The sequence below is a fragment of the Gymnoscopelus microlampas genome, assembly GCF_963454915.1.
Source record: "Gymnoscopelus microlampas genome assembly, chromosome: 6".
NCBI lineage: Eukaryota > Metazoa > Chordata > Actinopteri > Myctophiformes > Myctophidae > Gymnoscopelus > Gymnoscopelus microlampas.
Window position 1 is genome coordinate 46,148,261 of NC_139943.1, and position 19,248 is coordinate 46,167,508.

At 40.1% G+C, this 19,248-nt stretch overlaps 1 protein-coding gene across 1 annotated transcript in view; it reads left to right on the forward strand.

The window, feature by feature from the left end:
• The window catches only part of kcp (kielin cysteine rich BMP regulator), a 53,174-nt gene extending 34,175 nt beyond the window's left edge, over positions 1-18,999 (forward strand). The window contains exons 40-46 of the mRNA XM_084060432.1: positions 12,692-12,831; positions 13,510-13,682; positions 14,438-14,549; positions 15,323-15,424; positions 16,015-16,179; positions 17,188-17,488; positions 18,158-18,999. Coding sequence (XP_083916558.1) covers positions 12,692-12,831; positions 13,510-13,682; positions 14,438-14,549; positions 15,323-15,424; positions 16,015-16,179; positions 17,188-17,488; positions 18,158-18,378 — 1,214 coding nt within the window. The 3' untranslated portion in view covers positions 18,379-18,999. The remainder of the gene's footprint in view (positions 1-12,691; positions 12,832-13,509; positions 13,683-14,437; positions 14,550-15,322; positions 15,425-16,014; positions 16,180-17,187; positions 17,489-18,157) is intronic.
• Positions 19,000-19,248: the final 249 nt, after the last annotated feature.

Consider the following 19,248-nt stretch of genomic DNA (forward strand, 5'->3'; position numbering starts at 1 on the left):
GAGACAGAACATTGGACTGTAAAGGAGGGGGAAGAAAGAAGGGAAAAGGAGGGAAATTGAGAACTCAGCTTCATGTAAAATCCTGCTGCAAGCAATTATGTATCCGAATATTTTCAAAAAGCACTGAAATGTTAAAACTAGCGTTTCTAAGAAGGGGAAGTATGGATCCCAAGGTCGCCAATTCGATCCCCGCTTTGACCAAAAGTAACCTGACACTAACAAGTGCTCATGCTGTGTTTTAGATCATTTTACACAATGACAAATGTGATGTGAAATGTAAACTAGAAAATGTGCTCCTCGGAGCACAAGTCTCCGCCAGCAAATACATAATGTATTGTGTGTCTACATAATGTATTGCTCCGCCATTTCTCAGCCATTTCGTGATTATTCCTATCTTACCTCACTTTGAAAGAGACACAGACTCTTTCAAAGTGACACATCTATTTATAGACCGCTATACGTCATGCGTCTCACTAGCCAATCAGAGCACACTCTTTCAACGTATTGTCACGTGTCACGTGAGGCTTGACCAATGTTAGCTTGGCTAACATTGGTAAGTGAAAACACCTGTGAGGTACACCTGTGATGGAAAGTGAAAACATAGTCTCCTGGCGGAGACAATAAGTGTAGAGAGCTGCCCCTCCACACCATTTACCGTTCTTGCCAAGAACGATAACTGTAAAATTGAAGACAAAGGCATATATTATAGTGGTTTATAGGCAGATATAATAGTGGTTTGGCCTTAGGTGTCCCTTACCATGCGGGAGCCTGGAGTTCGAATCCCGACCGGTACATTCAGAAATGTCCTAAAAGAGCCGATCTACAATCTGCACTGTATGACATAATTCTCATACTCCATTCATTATAACACAGAGATGTTATTATACACTAAGCTATCCATGTTAACACGTCTTTAAGCTCTAGGAGTCTCAACAGTTATAAGTGACTACCGTTTAATCTAGCTGAAGAGGCAATTTATTGACCACAGTTTAGCACAATTTTAACATCCCAGATCGATCGAAATATTAATCCACTGTGCCGACTAATACACCATGACATAGGAGTATGTGCTAAAGATGTAATCACAGGGCTATCTGCTTGATATATTATAATAAAAGTGCATTCAGGTATTATGAATCAATGAATTGAGTGCTAACATTTAATGTAAACATACACAACAGGACAAAGGTGAAACAGTAAGCACAGCGCTGCAGGGAATCGAACCCTGTTCCCAGCAGAAACCAGGAGTCCATACTTGCATGGACATGTATGAAAATATATGAATAACCTGGCTTTATCAACACAGCTCTCCTTCGGTGTTTACTGATTGACATGTAATCACACTAGACTATACAATAGCACAGTGATTCTCAGACTGGGGTCCGGGGACCCCCAGGGGTCCCCAGACTTTTTTTTTTTTTTTATATATACATAGCATCAACTAGCCACTATAAACCCTATAAACATTCAATAGAATTTTAATACTAGTCACCAAGCTACTAATATAGACTGAAGTAATTAAAGCGGGTCATGTTTGCATGTTTGGAATTGTAACAGCTGAAATCAATAATATATCAGTATTCTGTTATTAACCTGCGGGCCGCATTAAGTGAGGGTGGGGGCCGCATGTGGCCCCCGGGCCGCCAGTTGCCCATGTATGCTCTAACTGCACCACTGGGGTTTCTTAGTTGTCTACTGTCTTGTATGCTCTTCAGCAGTGGTGGGAGAAGTAAGGCCCAGCATCCCTATTCTGGGGGCGAACATTCGTCAAAAATAACAGATTTACAAGCGCACAACGCGTCAACGTGTTGTGAGCTTGTAGAGTGACAATTTTTTGTGAAAAGATTTGGTGTAGATGGTAACAAGGCCAGCGGGAAAGTAAAGTTGCAACTTTACTAAGAATAGAGGGTTTAAGTGGTGAAGTTAATGTAGAAATACACTGTGCATCTAAATACTAAAAGGATAAGTATTTCCTTCTCATCTGAATGTTTCATGTCTCTGTGGCTCAAGAGATGTGTCACTGTTTATGAACCAAAGATAACTGTTGTGGTTGTCATGGTTACTAACCATGTGTCATGTGTTTCAGAATGATTGGAGGGCGGAGTGTGTCATCAGTGGAGATCCGGCCCACCTGGATTGTCCTCTATAAAACAGGTGGCTGGACTTCACTCTTGTCCTCTCTCTCTCACCATGAAGCTCACTGGGAGCACTCCAGTCTTTTGGATTTTGGTTATTAAAGGACAAGACCACTTTGGTAGAGGATTGGGTTGTGTAGTTACCTTGCCATGATGTAACTCCAAAGGTGAACAAGAAATCTAAAATAATTGCTCCATTGAATAGAAATTGATCACTCAAAATATGCTCCTCATTGACTTACATTGTACGGTAAAACGGCTCTCAAAGTCATGCTTTTAGCACATAAACGAACAAACAAAGCTGATTCAGTCAATATAGAACATCACAAACCCAGTACTGTTTGTTTTTTTTACTTCCTGCTGATTTTACTATTTGAAGATCCAGATTCGCGGATCCAGTCCGGGTTTCTTTTTAATAAAAATAGCAAAATCAACAGGATAGCATTTTTATTTAAAAAACAAACGGTGCTGGGTTTGGTGATGATCTATATTGTCTGAATCAACTTTATTTGTGTTCGTTTATGTGCTAAAAGAGTGACTTTGAGAGCTGTTTCAGCATACAATGTAATTCAATGAGGAGCATATTTTTAATTATCAATGGAGCAATTATTTTAGATTTCTTGCCCACCTTTGGAGATGCATCATGGCAAGGTAACTACACAACCCAAACGTCTACCAAAGTGGTCTTGCCCTTTAAGCACCATTAACCACCCCAGTATACGTATTGTGGGGAAAGCTTTAGCAGAAAATAGCTGATCGACAAGCTCACTGCGACACATTGTGAGCTTTTCGATCGGCTATTTTCAGCCAAAGCTTTACCCACAATAACACAAAACAGAAAATACACTAGTATTGAGCCCTGAGGGACACTGGTTACCCATATGGGCTTAAGTTAGTTTTAATAAAATAATTTAAACGTTTGTGTGAGTTTCCTCATTTTGTTACAAACTCAGCCGTTTGTAACAGTCTTGGTTGGTGGTTGCAATAAATACATTCAATTTAAGTGGTTGGATTCAATTTACGTAATTTGTTATCCCTGAGTCACTAGAATACCTCAAAACGAAGTATGGAGCTCAGCCTATAATTGATCATTGATTTGATATGCTGCATGCCATGAGTAAAAAGTGGTATTTTCTTAAACTTAATTCAGCTAATCGAAGAGGATCTGTGGTCATAATACAGCCCTGTTTGAGGAACTATAGTTGAACACTTTACAGACATATTGTTTAAAGTGAGAACAATGTAGCCTACTTGATTTAACACCAAAACTGCTATAGTTTTGATCATCTGAAACTAAGGAATTTATAAATGACAAAAAGGGTATGAATTTGTATGACATTACAAAACATCTCTCTGTTTGCTTTCAATGAAAGTGTAAATCTGGGTTCAGACTCAGTCAGAGTAAACGTTTTCTAACAGATGGTTTTAAACAACCTAAATCTCAGTTGTGTCATAATGAACCCTTTCCCTGATCATCAGAGGGTGTATCTAGTAGATTCAGTCATTCTGTCAGGGGTAGAGGTGTTTGCTGTAGATTTTAGTCTTTTGAGCCGTCACCTCTTGCTTTAACTTTAAATATAACGTCAAAATCCTAATTAATGTGAAAGGCCTAGTGGTGCAAGTGAAAAGCATAGGCTTCGCAAGCGGATGGTTGTGGGTTTGAATCTTGGTCAGGGAAGATCTCAATTTTCAGTCTTTTTAAGGCGAGAAGCATGGATGTAGCCCGCCTCCCTCCTCACGCCCTCTTTTAGCTCCGGTAGGAGAGGGAGGAGCATGGAGGGAGCCCACCTCCAGGGGGAGGAGCTTAAGAATCCGGGAGGAGAGGGAGGAGCATGGAGGGAACCCACCCCCAGGGGGAGGAGCTTAATAAATGTACATATTATGCAAAGTTTTTTATTTTTATAGTTTTGTTATTTTATGAGCCCTGTTTTTTCACAGTAATTTGATTGAGGTATTTAGTTTTTTTTTGTTGTTTCATGTTTTTTTTCCCATCACCAGTTTGTATTGACCACAGTTTCATTTTAGTTGTTTTACCCTTTCAGTTTTTATTTAGTTGTTTGAGTTGTTTTGAGTGAGCTTTGAACCAGGAACCCTGGGTTTATGAACCACGTATTTATCTTTTAAGCCACGCTGGCATGGAAGCTACAATTGGGAACGTCATACTTAACCCACCAACCACCATATAGAATTTAGAATTTTGGACAGTGAAAATGTTCTTCAGGAGCTTTGAACCCCAAACCTTCTGCTTTCAGACCCTGTACTTATCTCTTGAGCTACACAGACATGGACAATAGGAATGAAAACGTAATAGTTAAACCACCTTTTAGAATTTAGATGGACAGTGAAAATGTTCTTCAGGAGCTTTGAACCCCAAACCTTCTGCTTTCAGACCCTGTACTTATCTCTTGAGCCACACAGATACGGACAATATGAATGAAACCGTAATAGTTAAACCACCTTTTAGAATTTAGATGGACGGTGAAAATGTTCTTCAGGAGCTTTGAACCCCAAACCTTCTGCTTTCAGACCCTGTACTTATCTCTTGAGACACACAGATATGGACAATATGAATGAAAACGTAATAGTTAAACCACCTTTTAGAATTTAGATGGACAGTGTAAATGTGCTCCAGGAGTTTGGAACCTTAAACCTTCGGTTTACAAACCGCAGAGTTCACTCTTGAGCCGTGGTGGCATGAAAGATGCAACTGAGAACATAATACATAACCCACCTTTTGGAATTTAGACGGACAATGAAAATGTTCTGACCAACTTTTGTTTCGGTAGTGACCCAATGGTGAAAAAATGAATTTACTAAGTCCAGAGCTCGATGAATGTTAGGGACCAAAAAAAGTGTCACTACAAAGTACTACCAATCAACTCTAAATGGCCTGAAACGTACTCCTAACAGGTTTTCGGGGGGACGATTTTGGCCTCCACACTTAGTGATTTTTTCGGATTTAACTTTCGTTTCGGTAGTGACCAACTTTCGTTTCGGTGGTGACCCAATGGTGAAAAAATAAATTTACTAAGTCCAGAGCTCGATGAATGTTAGGGACCAAAAAAAGTGTCACTACAAAGTACTACCAATCAACTCTAAATTGCCTGAAACGTACTCCTAACAGGTTTTTGGGGGGTCGATTTTGGCCTCCACACTTACCGTGCGTTTTAACAGCGGGCAATACTGGGCGACATCGTCCAAAAATATAATGAAAGTCTATGAGAGCCGGCGATCGGGCGAAGTGGGCGGGGGGGCGATGAAAGATGGATTTTCTTTATCTTTTTGGACGATGTCGCCCAGTATCGCCCGCTGTTAAAACGCACCGTTAGTGATTTTTTCGGATTTAACTTCGTTTCGGTAGGTGTCACTACCGAAACGAAAAAAAAAAAAAACTAAGTCCAGAGCTCGATGAATGTTAGGGACCAAAAAAAGTGTCACTACAAAGTACTACCAATCAACTCTAAATTGCCTGAAACGTACTCCTAACAGGTTTTCGGGGGGACGATTTTGGCCTCCACACTTAGTGATTTTTTCGGATTTAACTTTCGTTTCGGTAGTGACCCAATGGTGAAAAAATAAATTTACTAAGTCCAGAGCTCGATGAATGTTAGGGACCAAAAAAAGTGTCACTACAAAGTACTACCAATCAACTCTAAATTGCCTGAAACGTACTCCTAACAGGTTTTCGGGGGAACGATTTTGGCCTCCACACTTAGTGATTTTTTCGGATTTAACTTTCGTTTCGGTAGTGACCCAATGGTGAAAAAATAAATGTACTAAGTCCAGAGCTCGATGAATGTTAGGGACCAAAAAAGTGTCACTACAAAGTACTACCAATCAACTCTAAATTGCCTGAAACGTACTCCTAACAGGTTTTCGGGGGGACGATTTTGGCCTCCACACTTAGTGATTTTTTCGGATTTAACTTTCGTTTCGGTAGTGACCAACTTTCGTTTCGGTAGTGACCCAATGGTGAAAAAAAAAATTTACTAAGTCCAGAGCTCGATGAATGTTAGGGACCAAAAAAAGTGTCACTACAAAGTACTACCAATCAACTCTAAATTGCCTGAAACGTACTCCTAACAGGTTTTCGGGGGGACGATTTTGGCCTCCACACTTAATGATTTTTTCGGATTTAACTTTCTTTTCGGTAGTGACCAAACTTCTGTGAGAGCTTTGAATCCAAAATTTTACGTTTATAAACCCTGGAATTATCTCTTGAGCTACGCTAGCATGGAAAATGCATCGGAGGACGTAATACTTAACCTACCTTTTAGTATTAGGATGGACAGTGAAAATGTTCTTTAGGAGCTTTGAAACTTAAAATCTTTGGTTCATAAACAGTGACACATCTCTTGAGCCACAGAGACATGAAACATTCAGATATAATATATAAACAAACAAACAATATATAATAAATAAACGTGAAGTCAAACTGATGAATGTGAAAACACATTAAAAGCTGAGAAATGAATAAACAATGTGAGAAAAAAATAAAGGAATAAATAAAATCCCCAAACAATAAAATGCTTAAAAATAATATAAAATGTCACACAAAAAAATTGCTCAAAGTTATGTTGAAGGGAGAAGTGACGTGTTAAAATGATACTATCTGACTGTTTTTTTTTTACCACTATAGAACCTGCACTGCGCAAAAAAACAAGGTTTTCGACTATGAAAACAGATGAAAAGGAGATGTAAATTCAGTGCTCTTCAGTGAAAGATTACAGCCAGCTACAAATATGAAAAAACACCTATAGTGTAGGTACATTTTGCTTGTTGATCTTATTTTTGTTTGGTTTTTCCCACGCTTTGTTTTGATGTCCCACTTCCTAATTGATTAATTAGCTCCTGCTGTGTGTCCCCTCATCACCTTTAGTTTATGTCAGGTGAGGTGTGTGTTTGGGCAGCCTGGCATTCAGAGAGAGAATGGGGGTGAGCTAGGAGTTTGGGTTTGAACCCTTAACCTCTGGTTTGAGAAGCAACATATCTCTAGTTCAGGGGTGGGCGACTCTGATAATGGAGAGGGCCACTATATTTCCACACCCACTATGCCATTCTATGTCACACAAAAGTAGCAAAAATAGCAGATCTACAAGCTCAAAACGCGTCACACTGTTTTAAGCTTGTAGATCGCTACTTTTGCAATTTTTTAATTGGAATCCTGTTTTTTTTTGTGCTATTTTTTAATTGGGATCCTGAAAAGTAACATTTCTATTTAATTTTAAATGCATTTGGTTATACTTATGTTAACTTAAATACAAATACATTGGACATAAAAAGACAATAGAATTTTAATCCTAGTCATCAAGCTACTAATATAGACTGAAGTAATTAAAGCGGCGTTTGCATGTTTGGAATTGTAGCAGCTGAAATCAATAATATATCAGTATTCTGATATATATCTGATATCAGCCACCACGGCTCAAGAGTGAACTCTGCGGTTTGTAAACCGAAGGTTTAAGGTTCCAAACTCCTGAAGCACATTTTCACTGTCCATCTAAATTCTAAAAGGTGGTTTAACTATTACGTTTTCATTCGTATTGTCCGTATCTGTGTGGCTCAAGAGATAAGTACAGGGTCTGAAAGCAGAAGATTTGGGGTTCAAAGCTCCTGAAGAACATTTTCACTGTCCATCTAAATTCTAAAAGGTGGTTTAACTATTACGTTTTCATTCATATTGTCCATATCTGTGTGGCTCAAGAGATAAGTACAGGGTCTGAAAGCAGAAGGTTTGGGGTTCAAAGCTCCTGAAGAACATTTTCACTGTCCAAAATTCTAAATTCTATATGGTGGTTGGTGGGTTAAGTATGACGTTCCCAATTGTAGCTTCCATGCCAGCGTGGCTTAAAAGATAAATACGTGGTTCATAAACCCAGGGTTCCTGGTTCAAAGCTCACTCAAAACAACTCAAACAACTAAATAAAAACTGAAAGGGTAAAACAACTAAAATGAAACTGTGGTCAATACAAACTGGTGATGGGAAAAAAAACATGAAACAACAAAAAAAAACTAAATACCTCAATCAAATTACTGTGAAAAAACAGGGCTCATAAAATAACAAAACTATATAAAAAAAAAAAACTTTGCATAATATGTAAATTTATTAAGCTCCTCCCCCTGGGGGTGGGTTCCCTCCATGCTCCTCCCTCTCCTCCCGGATTCTTAAGCTCCTCCCCCTGGAGGTGGGCTCCCTCCATGCTCCTCCCTCTCCTACCGGAGCTAAAAGAGGGCGTGAGGAGGGAGGCGGGCTACATCCATGCTTCTCGCCTTAAAAAGACTGAAAATTGAGATCTTCCCTGACCAAGATTCAAACCCACAACCACTCGCTTGCGAAGCCTATGCTTTTCACTTGCACCACTAGGCCTTTCATATTAATTAGGATTTTGACGTTATATTTAAAGTTAAAGCAAGAGGTGACGGCTCAAAATATGAAAATCTACAGAAAACACCTCTACCCCTGACAGAATGACTGAATCTACTAGATACACCCTCTGATGATAAGGGAAAGGGTTCATTATGACACAACTGAGATTTAGGTTGTTTAAAACCATCTGTTAGAAAACGTTTACTCTGAGTCTGAACCCAGATTTACACCTTCATTGAAAGCAAACAGAGAGATGTTTCATAATGTCATACAAATTCATACCCTTTTTGTCATTTATAAACTCCTTAGTTTCAGATGATCAAAACTATAGAAGTTTTGGTGTTAAATCATGTAGGCTACATTGTTCTCACTTTGGACTGGACATTAAAAAATATTTCTGTAAAGTATTATGACCACAGATCCTCTTTGATTAGCTGAATTAAGTTTAAGAAAATACCACTTTGCACTCATGGCATGCAGCATATCAATCAAATCAATGATCAATTATAGACCGAGCTCCATACTTCGTTTTGAGGTATTCTAGTGGGATACTCAGGGATAACGAATTACATAAATAGAATCCAACCACTTAAATGTAATGTATTTATTGCAACAACCAACCAAGAGTGTGGCAAACAGCTGAGTTTGTAACAAAATGAGGAAACTCACACAAACAAACAAAGTTTAAATGATTTTTATTAAAATTAACTTAACCCCATATGGGTAACCGGTGTCCCTCAGGGCTCAATACTAGTGTATTTTCTGTTTTGTGTTATTGTGGGGAAAGCTTTGGCTGAGAATAGCCGATCGACAAGCTCACAACGCATCGTAGTGAGCTTGTCAATCGGCTATTTTCTGCTAAAGCTATCCCACAATACGGATACTGGGGCGGTTAACAGTGCTTAAAGGGAAAGACCACTTGGTAGACATTTGGGTTGTGTAGTTACCTTGCTATGATGCATCTCCAAAGGTGGGCAAGAAATCTAAAATAACTGCTCCATTGATAATTAAAAATATGCTCATTGAATTACATTGTATGCTGAAACAGCTCTCAAATTCACTTTTAGCACAAACGAACGCAAATAAAGTTGATTCAGACAATATAGAACATTACCAAACCCAGTACCGTTTGTTTTTGAAATAAGGCTAACATCCTGTTGATTTTGCCATTTTTATTAAGAAAACCCGGACTGGATCCGCAGACCAGGATTCGGATCTTCAAATAGTAAAAATCAGCAGGAAGTTAACATTTTTATTTAAAAAAAACAAAAACAGTACTGGGTTTGGTGATGTTCTATATTGACTGAGTCACTTTGTGTTCGTTTATGTGCTAAAAGCGTGACTTTGAGAGCTGTTTTACCGTACAATGTAGGCAAATTTTGAATGATCAATTTCTATTCAATGGCGCAATTATTTTAGATTTCTTGTTCACCTTTGGAGTTACTTCATGGCAAGGTAACTAACTACACAACCCAAACCTCTACCAAAGTGGTCTTGTCCTTTAACAACCAAAATCCAAAAGGCTGGAGTGCTTTCAGTGAGCTTCATGGTGAGAGAGAGAACAAGAATGAAGTCCAGCCACCTATTTTATAGAGGACAATCCAGGTGGGCCAGATCTCCACTGATGACACACTCCGCCCTCCAATCATTCTGAAACACATGACACATGGTTAGTAACCATGACAACCATGACAACCAGTTACCCTGACAACTCCCAGGATTGTCACAAGAATTAAATATAAAAATAGATAGCTGTGATGTAAACAATTTAGGCTGACAAGAACAAAGTATTATGGCATTGAATAGCTTTCTTTTTTTTTTAACAACAGGACTGTATGGCATTTTGTTTAAACTAAAGTATTGTATGACTTCATTTTTTATGACACAGTTGATTTCTTATACCAGGGGTCTTCAACCTTTTCAGGCCAAGGACCCCTTAGCTGAGACAGAGATGAAGCAGGGACCCCCTCTACATATTGTATAAAATTGTGTTTCAGATTAAACTTTATTGTTTACTTGGTCTGCTCTTTTTTCCCTCTACACCTATCTTTTGCCAAAAATATCCGATCTACAAGTTCACAATGTGAGTTTGTAGATCTGCTATTTTTGGCTAAAGTTCACCTCAGAAAAGGGATGCTAGGGTTCAAGTGGTTAAGGTAAAAAAATCATATCACACAAAGATTTGGCGGACCCCCTGTAGTAACTCTGAGGACCCCCTAGGGGTCCCGGACCCCCTGTTGAAGACCCCTGTCTTATACTATATACTATATACTAACAAGCTAAACTCCTTTTTGCATCAACTCCTCCAAGGAACAGGCCATGTGATGTAGTTGGCAGTGCTTCATTGAAGAAAAGGTGACATTAAAAACAAACAATTAGACAAATAATCATACATTGATGATGATAATGAAGTGCACATTAGCATTCACACTGACTTACATTTCAACAGTAAAGTCACATCAGACAATGAGCATGATCTGTCACTTTTACACACAGTAATAAAAGTTATCCTTGCCTGGGCTTACCTCTGTGCTGGAGGCTGACGACAGGGGAACAGGTTCTCCTGAGAGAAATGACCTGCGATGGAGAGATGAGTGAATGACATGGTCCAAGGTGTCTCAGATTTACTAAAGCAGTTAAACCGTGCAGCTAGCTACAGATAACGACTGCCATCTACAGATAAACACATATTTGAAATTATTATACATTATGAAATTATTATATATTATACATATTTGAAAATGGCTGATCTACAAGCTTGTTGATCAGCTATTTTCAACAAATCAGACCCTTAAACTAAGCTTTTTTGTATTTTGGCCTTGAAAATGTCAAAGTACTACAACTTTGAAGTATGGGACAACTGGGCTTTGAACAAGGAACCTCTGGGCTGAGAGTCCTACCTTTAGACCACTACCCCATTTCTCAGCCACTCCCTTCACATGTCTCTTTGTGGATTTGACTTTCTTTTTGGCCTTGAAAATGTCAAAGTACTACAACTTTGAAGTATGGGACAACTGGGACTTGAACATGGAACCTCTGTGCTGAGAGTCCAACCTACAGACCACTACCCCATCTCTCAGCCATCCTTTCACATGTCTCTTTATAGTTTTCACTTGCTTTTTTGTATTTTGGCCTTGAAAATTTCAAATTAACATTAAAAAACTACAAGTCATTGACTGAGTAATAGTGCAGTAATACTCAATCATTCAGCAGAGTGTTTCCATTGTGAAGTTTTGCAGCTAAACTACAAAAGAACAACTCAAGAGCATTTCGAAGACAAATGCATGGTCGAGCAGGAAAGTTACATAATGAAGCTTTAAATGCGGGAGTATTTCAACTTTTCTAACTGAACGCTAACACGAAATAACACTTTAACAGTATGAAGAGACATGATGTGAGTGGCTGAGAGATGGTGTAGTGGTCTGAAGACTATAACTACACCGATCTGCGTGAAACTTTGCATGCACACTCCCTAGAGGCCAAGGAAAAACATCTGCACTGCATTTTTCACATCTGCTTTTTACAGCGCCACCAGGAGGCCGAATTATGTAAAATACATTTTTGGAGATTATTCGTTCAGATTCTGTCCAAAAAACACGCAAATTGGTACACTGTATCTCCATAGTCATGTGATTCTGATGGATCTGTCCGAATATTTGATATTCTATCCTATTTGGCTAACAGTGGCTTCCAAAGTTTGCAGGATTGGTCTGTTTTGAATAAAATGCCTCAAAACATGAACGCAGTGTGCAATTTCCGTGAGATTTTGCATGCAGATTCCCACTAGGCCGAGGAAGAAATTCCACCCTTTTCACATTCACATTGGCCTGTTATAGCGCCACCAGCAGGTCTAATTTAGCAAAACACATTTTTGGAAAATGCCTCAAATCATGAATGCAGTGTCCGATTGAAAGGCCTAAGAAGAAATGCCACCCTTTTCACAATAACCTACATGACCTGGCGGAGACCTGTGCTCCGAGGAGCACTTTTTCTAGTTATTGTTGTTATGGTATGTGTTGAAAAGCAAAATAAAGTTGAAAATACAAGTTGTAAACCACATTATCCAGGAGGCTTGCTGCGCGCTTAGGTAGCTAGTTGGGGGCAAAATATAATGTGTACCCAACCATGGTGTGTGTGTGTGTGTGTGTGTGTGTGTGTGTGTGTGTGTGTGTGTGTGTGTGTGTTGCAGACTCAGTGTCGTGCACATACCAGGGCACAGTGTACCAGTCCAATGAGCAGTGGGAGGTGGATGAGTGCACCAGCTGCTCCTGTGTGTCTGGAGACGTTCACTGCCACAGTGAACGCTGCCCTCCTCTCACGTGCGCTACAGTCAGTATACAGGCACACACGCACACACACGCACACACACGCACACGCACGCACGCGCGCGCGCACGCACACACACACACACACACACACACACACACACACACACACACACACACACACACACACACACACACACACACACACACACACACACACACACACACACACACACAGTCATGATTACCAAGTTTTACTTGACGATGAATTCTCACTTTAATAATTGCGACTAACGAATTTAATTGTGTTTTTGGCATTGAACTGTGGAACATATGAATAAATATTACATTTCTCTTTGGCTTTTAAGCTTTGCAAACACAAGTTTGCACAGTGGGCTTGTAGATCTGCTAATTCTGCTATTATTTATGTTTGAAAATTAGGCAAAAATAATTGTGATGATCTCAAATAATTGCGATTAGACACTTATGTCATACCGAAATTGTGACACGACTGCACACACACACACACACACACACACACACACACACACACACACACACACACACACACACACACACACACATTGTGACACGACTGCACACACACACACACACACACACACACACACACACACACACACACACACACACACACACACACACACACACACACACAAACAACCCACACACACTCACTCACCCACCTACAGTACAAGTACATGTGCTTGTATATGCTCACCAGGATGAGATGCCGGCAGTAATCCCAGGCGTGTGTTGTCCTCACTGCCTGCCACGTCCGGCCACCTGCATCGTATTCGGAGACCCTCACTACCGCACCTTTGATGGTCGTATGCTGCACTTCCAGGGGGCGTGTACATACGTCCTAGCTCAGGACTGTAAGGGAGGCGACTTCAGGTACACCACAATTATAAAATGAACCATAGAGACTGCAATCAAGTTAGTGTTCATCATTATCCATTTAGTTTACTTTTGGAATTTAACCATTGGCTGGAAGCACCTTTATGCAAAAAGATGTGTAGAGCACATCATATCTTAAAACAAGAAATCTACTACCATGGTTATCTATGTTTGTACCAGGGGTGGCACTTGCAATCATGGGCCTTGTGACACCGTACCAAATGTGAATTGGACCAATCATTTGTTCAGCAATAATCTTTGAAGACACCAGTTATCTCAGGGCACACAGGATATTCTTATTAACATTAACATTAACATATATATATATATATATATATATATATATATATATATATATATATATATATATATATATATATATATATATAACATTTAACCCCTATTTCTCAACCATGATTGCTGGTGTCAACTGCTGATGGCAATGTTAGTTGATATATACTGTATTAGACCTGGAACACATCTGTGTCACATAAGATTTCTTGGGCTATTCAAAAATAGCAGATCTACAAGCTCATAGTGCGGCACCGAGTGCCTGACAATGTGGTTTCATATCATATCTATGGGTCTGGTGAAGTTCCCGAAAGACTGGTGTTAAGCATAACATATTACAATACAGAAAGCTATTGAACAAAGAAAGAAAGATGGGTGTTGATAAAATAATTCTGGAAGACCCAGTAGATTTCTGTTTGGATGCTCTCTGACTAACTTAAAGAATCTCTCTGTCTGTGTAGTATTCATGTCACCAATGATAATCGTGGACGTAAAGGAGTGTCCTGGACTAAAGAGGTGACTGTATTTATAGGAGACGTTGCGGTGCAGCTTCTCCAGGACTGGGTCGTCAAGGTTGGTGATTGTACAGTAACTGTGCTGCAAATATCTACATCAGGGTTCTTCAACACTGATCCTTGATACCGACATGATAATGACAAAAGCGGTATCATGGTTACTTTGGTCAGTATCATGGACAGTATCATGGTCAGCATCATGCCAGTATTGTGGTCAGTATCATGGTCAGTATCATGGACAGTATCATGGTCAGTATCATGGTCAGCATCATGGTCAGTATCATGGACAGTATCATGGTCAGCATCATGGTCAGCATCATGGTCAGTATCATGGACAGTATCATGGTCAGTATCATGGACAGTATCATGGTCAGCATCATGGTCAGCATCATGGTCAGTATCATGGTCAGTATCATGGACAGTATCATGGTCAGTATCATGGACAGTATCATGGTCAGCATCATGCCAGTATTGTGGTCAGTATCGTGGTCAGTATCATGGACAGTATCATGGTCAGTATCATGGTCAGTATCATTGTCAGTGTCATGTCAGTATCATGTCAGTACAGGTCAATGTTTATACAGTTAGAATGATAAAGGTCAATACAATTAACCACATGAATCCTAGCGTCTGTATTCTGGGGCAAACATTCAGCAAAAACCAGGATCAGTTCAAGCGGTAGTATGATATATGGTTTAAGTTAACCTCCTGGTAGGATGGCAAACCAGCAGTGCTGTGTTCCCCCGCCAGCAGGACCAGGGTTGAAGAACCATGGTGTAATTGTGGTGTATTGTAGTGCAGAGCCAATCAAGTACTTTCAAATGTTGCCAGGTCAATGATGAGGTGGTGACCCTTCCCTTCCTCAAAGAACCGTACATCTATGTGGAACGTCAAGCCAACATCATCCTGCTCAACACCAACATTGGACTCAAGGTGACAGAGCTCTTTCATATGTCAGAGAACAAGCTTGCGCCACATTACCTTTATCCATTTGGGGGATCAATTAAATGTGATCTTTTTAACCCATTAAGACCTGGAACGAATCTGTGCCACTTTTTGGTTTGAGCTAAAAAGCATTATTTTACACTTTGGCTATTCAAAAATAGCAGATATACAAGCTCGTAGCGCAGCACGAGAGCCGTGCTAGGTGCTACGAGCTTGTAGATCTGCTATTTTTGAAAAATCGTGAAAATGTGTGCAAATCTTTGAATTATTTTAAAGTGAACATTTTTAATTCAAATCTTTGCTTCTGGGGGGGTCCCTGGAACAAAATATTTTGCAATGGGGGTCGGCGGCCAAATACATCATTTTGGGGGTCTGAGCACCACTGATATAGAAACATGCGTTTTTCAGAAAACTGTTGGGATTTAGAAGACATTTGTAGAATCGGCTTCAGGTCTTAATGGGTTCATTTTCTTTCTTTATGCTGTTGTAGTTTGTTTTTATATTTGTAGTATGTACTATATCAGTAATATAGTTGAATACACCGTTTCCTTTGCCCTATTTTTATGTTTACCCTCTAGGTGTTGTGGAATGGCTGTTCCCACCTAGAGGTGAGCGTCCCAGGCTCCTATAAGAGCCACACATGTGGCCTGTGTGGAAACTTCAATAACTACCAACAGGACGACCAGCGGATGCCCAGCGGAAAGATCAGCCTGTCAGAGGCTGCCTTCGGCAACAGCTGGAGGGTAAGAAAGGGATGGAAGAGACGGTCTTGTTTTATTAAGCCTGATGTATACTTTGTTGTACAAGCTAACAATGCAAGGTGAGCCAAGTTCTTCACAGCAGCCGACCCCAAGCGACACGATCATACAACAGAATATAAATGAACCACTTAAAGGGGAATACCACTCATTTTCAACATTGAACTATGTCTTTAATACACATTAGAGCTGTTGTGTGGAAATAAGAAAAAGTCCCCCCCCCACTCTATGTTACCTAGAACTGGAGAATTGATTGAGGTCATGTGATCAGTGACATACAGTGTAATTTTGGCTCCGCCCTCTAGGCTGCTGCATTCACTAGAATGGGGAATCTTACTTCCAGCTGAAACAGTGCGACTTGTAATAGTTTATAATGGCATTATGGTTATATATCACATTTCACCAGACATAGTACTTGTAGATAAATAATAGAGATCAATTGGCTGAAAATGCTCTAATAAGTCTTAACTTTATATTCAAGACGCACTGTTTCAGCTGGAAGTCAGATTCCCCATTCTAGTGAATGCAGCAGCCTAGAGGGCGGAGCCATAAGTACACTGTGCGTATGTCACTGATCACATGACCTCAATCAATTCTCCAGTTCTAGGCAACATAGAAGGGGGGGGGACTTTTTTCTTATTTCCACACAACAGCTCTAAGGTGTATTAACATCCGGGTTGGTATTAAAGACATAGTTCAATGTTGAAAATGAGTGGTATTCCTCTTTAAGCTCTATATACAGTACGTCATATGTGGAATAGCGAAAATAGCTGATTGCTGATTGTTGTGAGCTTGTAGATTGGCTATTCCCGTTATTCCCGTCCTCCCGTAGACCAATTTTAATATAGGAAGATTTTATAAAAACTACGGCGACAATGAAGTGCCCAAAATAGGGACTCCAGGATGAATGTGGTAAAGCAATAATCATGCTCGCGTGTTTTTTGAATCGGATGCATGTGATCGTTACCGTCCGCATCTCGGCCGTCTTTGTAGGTGACCAATGGCAGCCACTCCCTCTCCGACTGTCACCCTGGCGAGGATGTTGACCCCTGTAAGGACGCAGGCTACCAGGCCAGAAAGGGGGCCAACAGCCGCTGCAAGGTGCTGAAGTCTTCCGTATTCAAGGCCTGCCACCGCGTGGTGCCTCCTGAACCCTGGTACGGTGCATGTGTGTATGATCAGTGTGCCTGTGGAGCCAATACTGATGAGTGTCTCTGTGACACACTGGAGGCCTATGCTGGTCAGTGCAGAGAGGCTGGAGTCGTACTGCAGTGGAGGAGTCCGTCACTGTGTGGTAAGTACAGTATACATGCCTGTCTGTATACTGTGTCCTCAACCTTTCAGGCCGTGAAACATATTTGAACTGGGGGCCCCCCAAAATAATCATATTTGAACTGGGGACCCCCCAACCTGACAAGCACTTGGCATGTAGGAGTTGAGACATTACATTTAGTTTGACTCGGTTCCACAGAAATATTTCCAAAATGTTCACCTCTTTCTTATATCATTGGACAATTTGGCCAGTTTTTATACCATAGTTTGTTGATTACTTTTGATGCAGTAATGGTCTTTTTTCTTTTCTTTCTTTCTTTCTTTTCTTTTAATTGTCACTTCATTGTCATCCCCCCAAAATCATGTGGGGACCACCCTGGGGGTCCCAGCCCACAGGTTGACAACTACTGCTGTGGTGAGCAGTTCAGCTGCTTTAAAGCTGCACTGCTGTTGCTCTTAGTTCCTTATCAGTTGCCATCATTTAAAGGAAGTGCCAGGCATACATTCCATACCTTGAGTAATGTTAAACAACGTCATTCAAGTCAACATTTCAACATTTTCCCACTCTATATTATTGATCTCTTCACATCAGAACAACGTGATTTAGGTTGAACATTGGCTAAGTTTCCCTTTAAATTAACTACCAAAAGTGTTGTTTATTTTAACAAACTTTATCTTTGTCTCTCCACAGCGGTGGGCTGTCCAGCTGAGAGGGGATTTGTGTTCGATGAGTGCGGACCTCCCTGTCCAGTCACCTGCTTTAACGTTGATGTACCACTAGGAGTGATAGAGAGTCACTGCTTCAAGCCTTGTGTACCAGGCTGCCAATGTCCTGCCGGCCTAGTTTTACACAACTACTACTGCATACCCCCAGAGAAGTGTCCCAAGATTATCCATGGCAGCACCTCATAAAACACATGTTTGGGCATGCGCACACACACACGCACACGCACACGCACACGTGCACACACACACACACACACACACACACACACACACACACACACACACACACACACACACACACACACACGTATGCAAATGTGCATATTTAACTACACTTAACCTACCTATAGTATGCAGTGATGCAGTACTGTATTATCTTGTGTTCTTTACATAAGTCAGAAACAGCAGTATTTTAAATGTAACCACTCTGAACTGTATACTGTAATTTACGTTTTGTAACAGAATTGTGTCTTTTAACAATTAATTGTATGAATATTTTGATATTATAACTTAATCTTTTCATATTTATGTTTGAGGTCAGCAGGGTGGTCCTGGAATTTCTTTTGTCCAAAAGGAAATTCACAGTTTTTTACATGGCTAGGTGGACACAGAATTTATTTTTTATAATATGAAACACATATTGCCTTAAACCTGCCTCAAACTCACATTTTATCAGTCTGACTGCTGCTCTTTAGTATCGCCAGAGGAAGGAAACTGTGTCCAATTGTGTGTTTTGTGTACGTTTCTAAAGTGACAAATGATGTTAGCAATCACATTAAAATTGCCTTATGTAGCACTGAAACTTTATACCACTCTTGCTTAATCTTTTTTTATGAATGAACATTTAACTTGTACTACCTTGAACTTTTCTTTGTTTTAAACATACTGTGTCCAATATTTTTTATCACGTTATTTTAAAAGAGCTATACAGTATTAAGGCCAGTCCACACCAATGCAACTCCTTGCAACAAAAACGTTTAAAGGCCAGTTCACTCCAATGCAACTACTTGCAACTACCATTTGGGATAATGGTTGCAAGCAGTTGCAAGGAGTTGC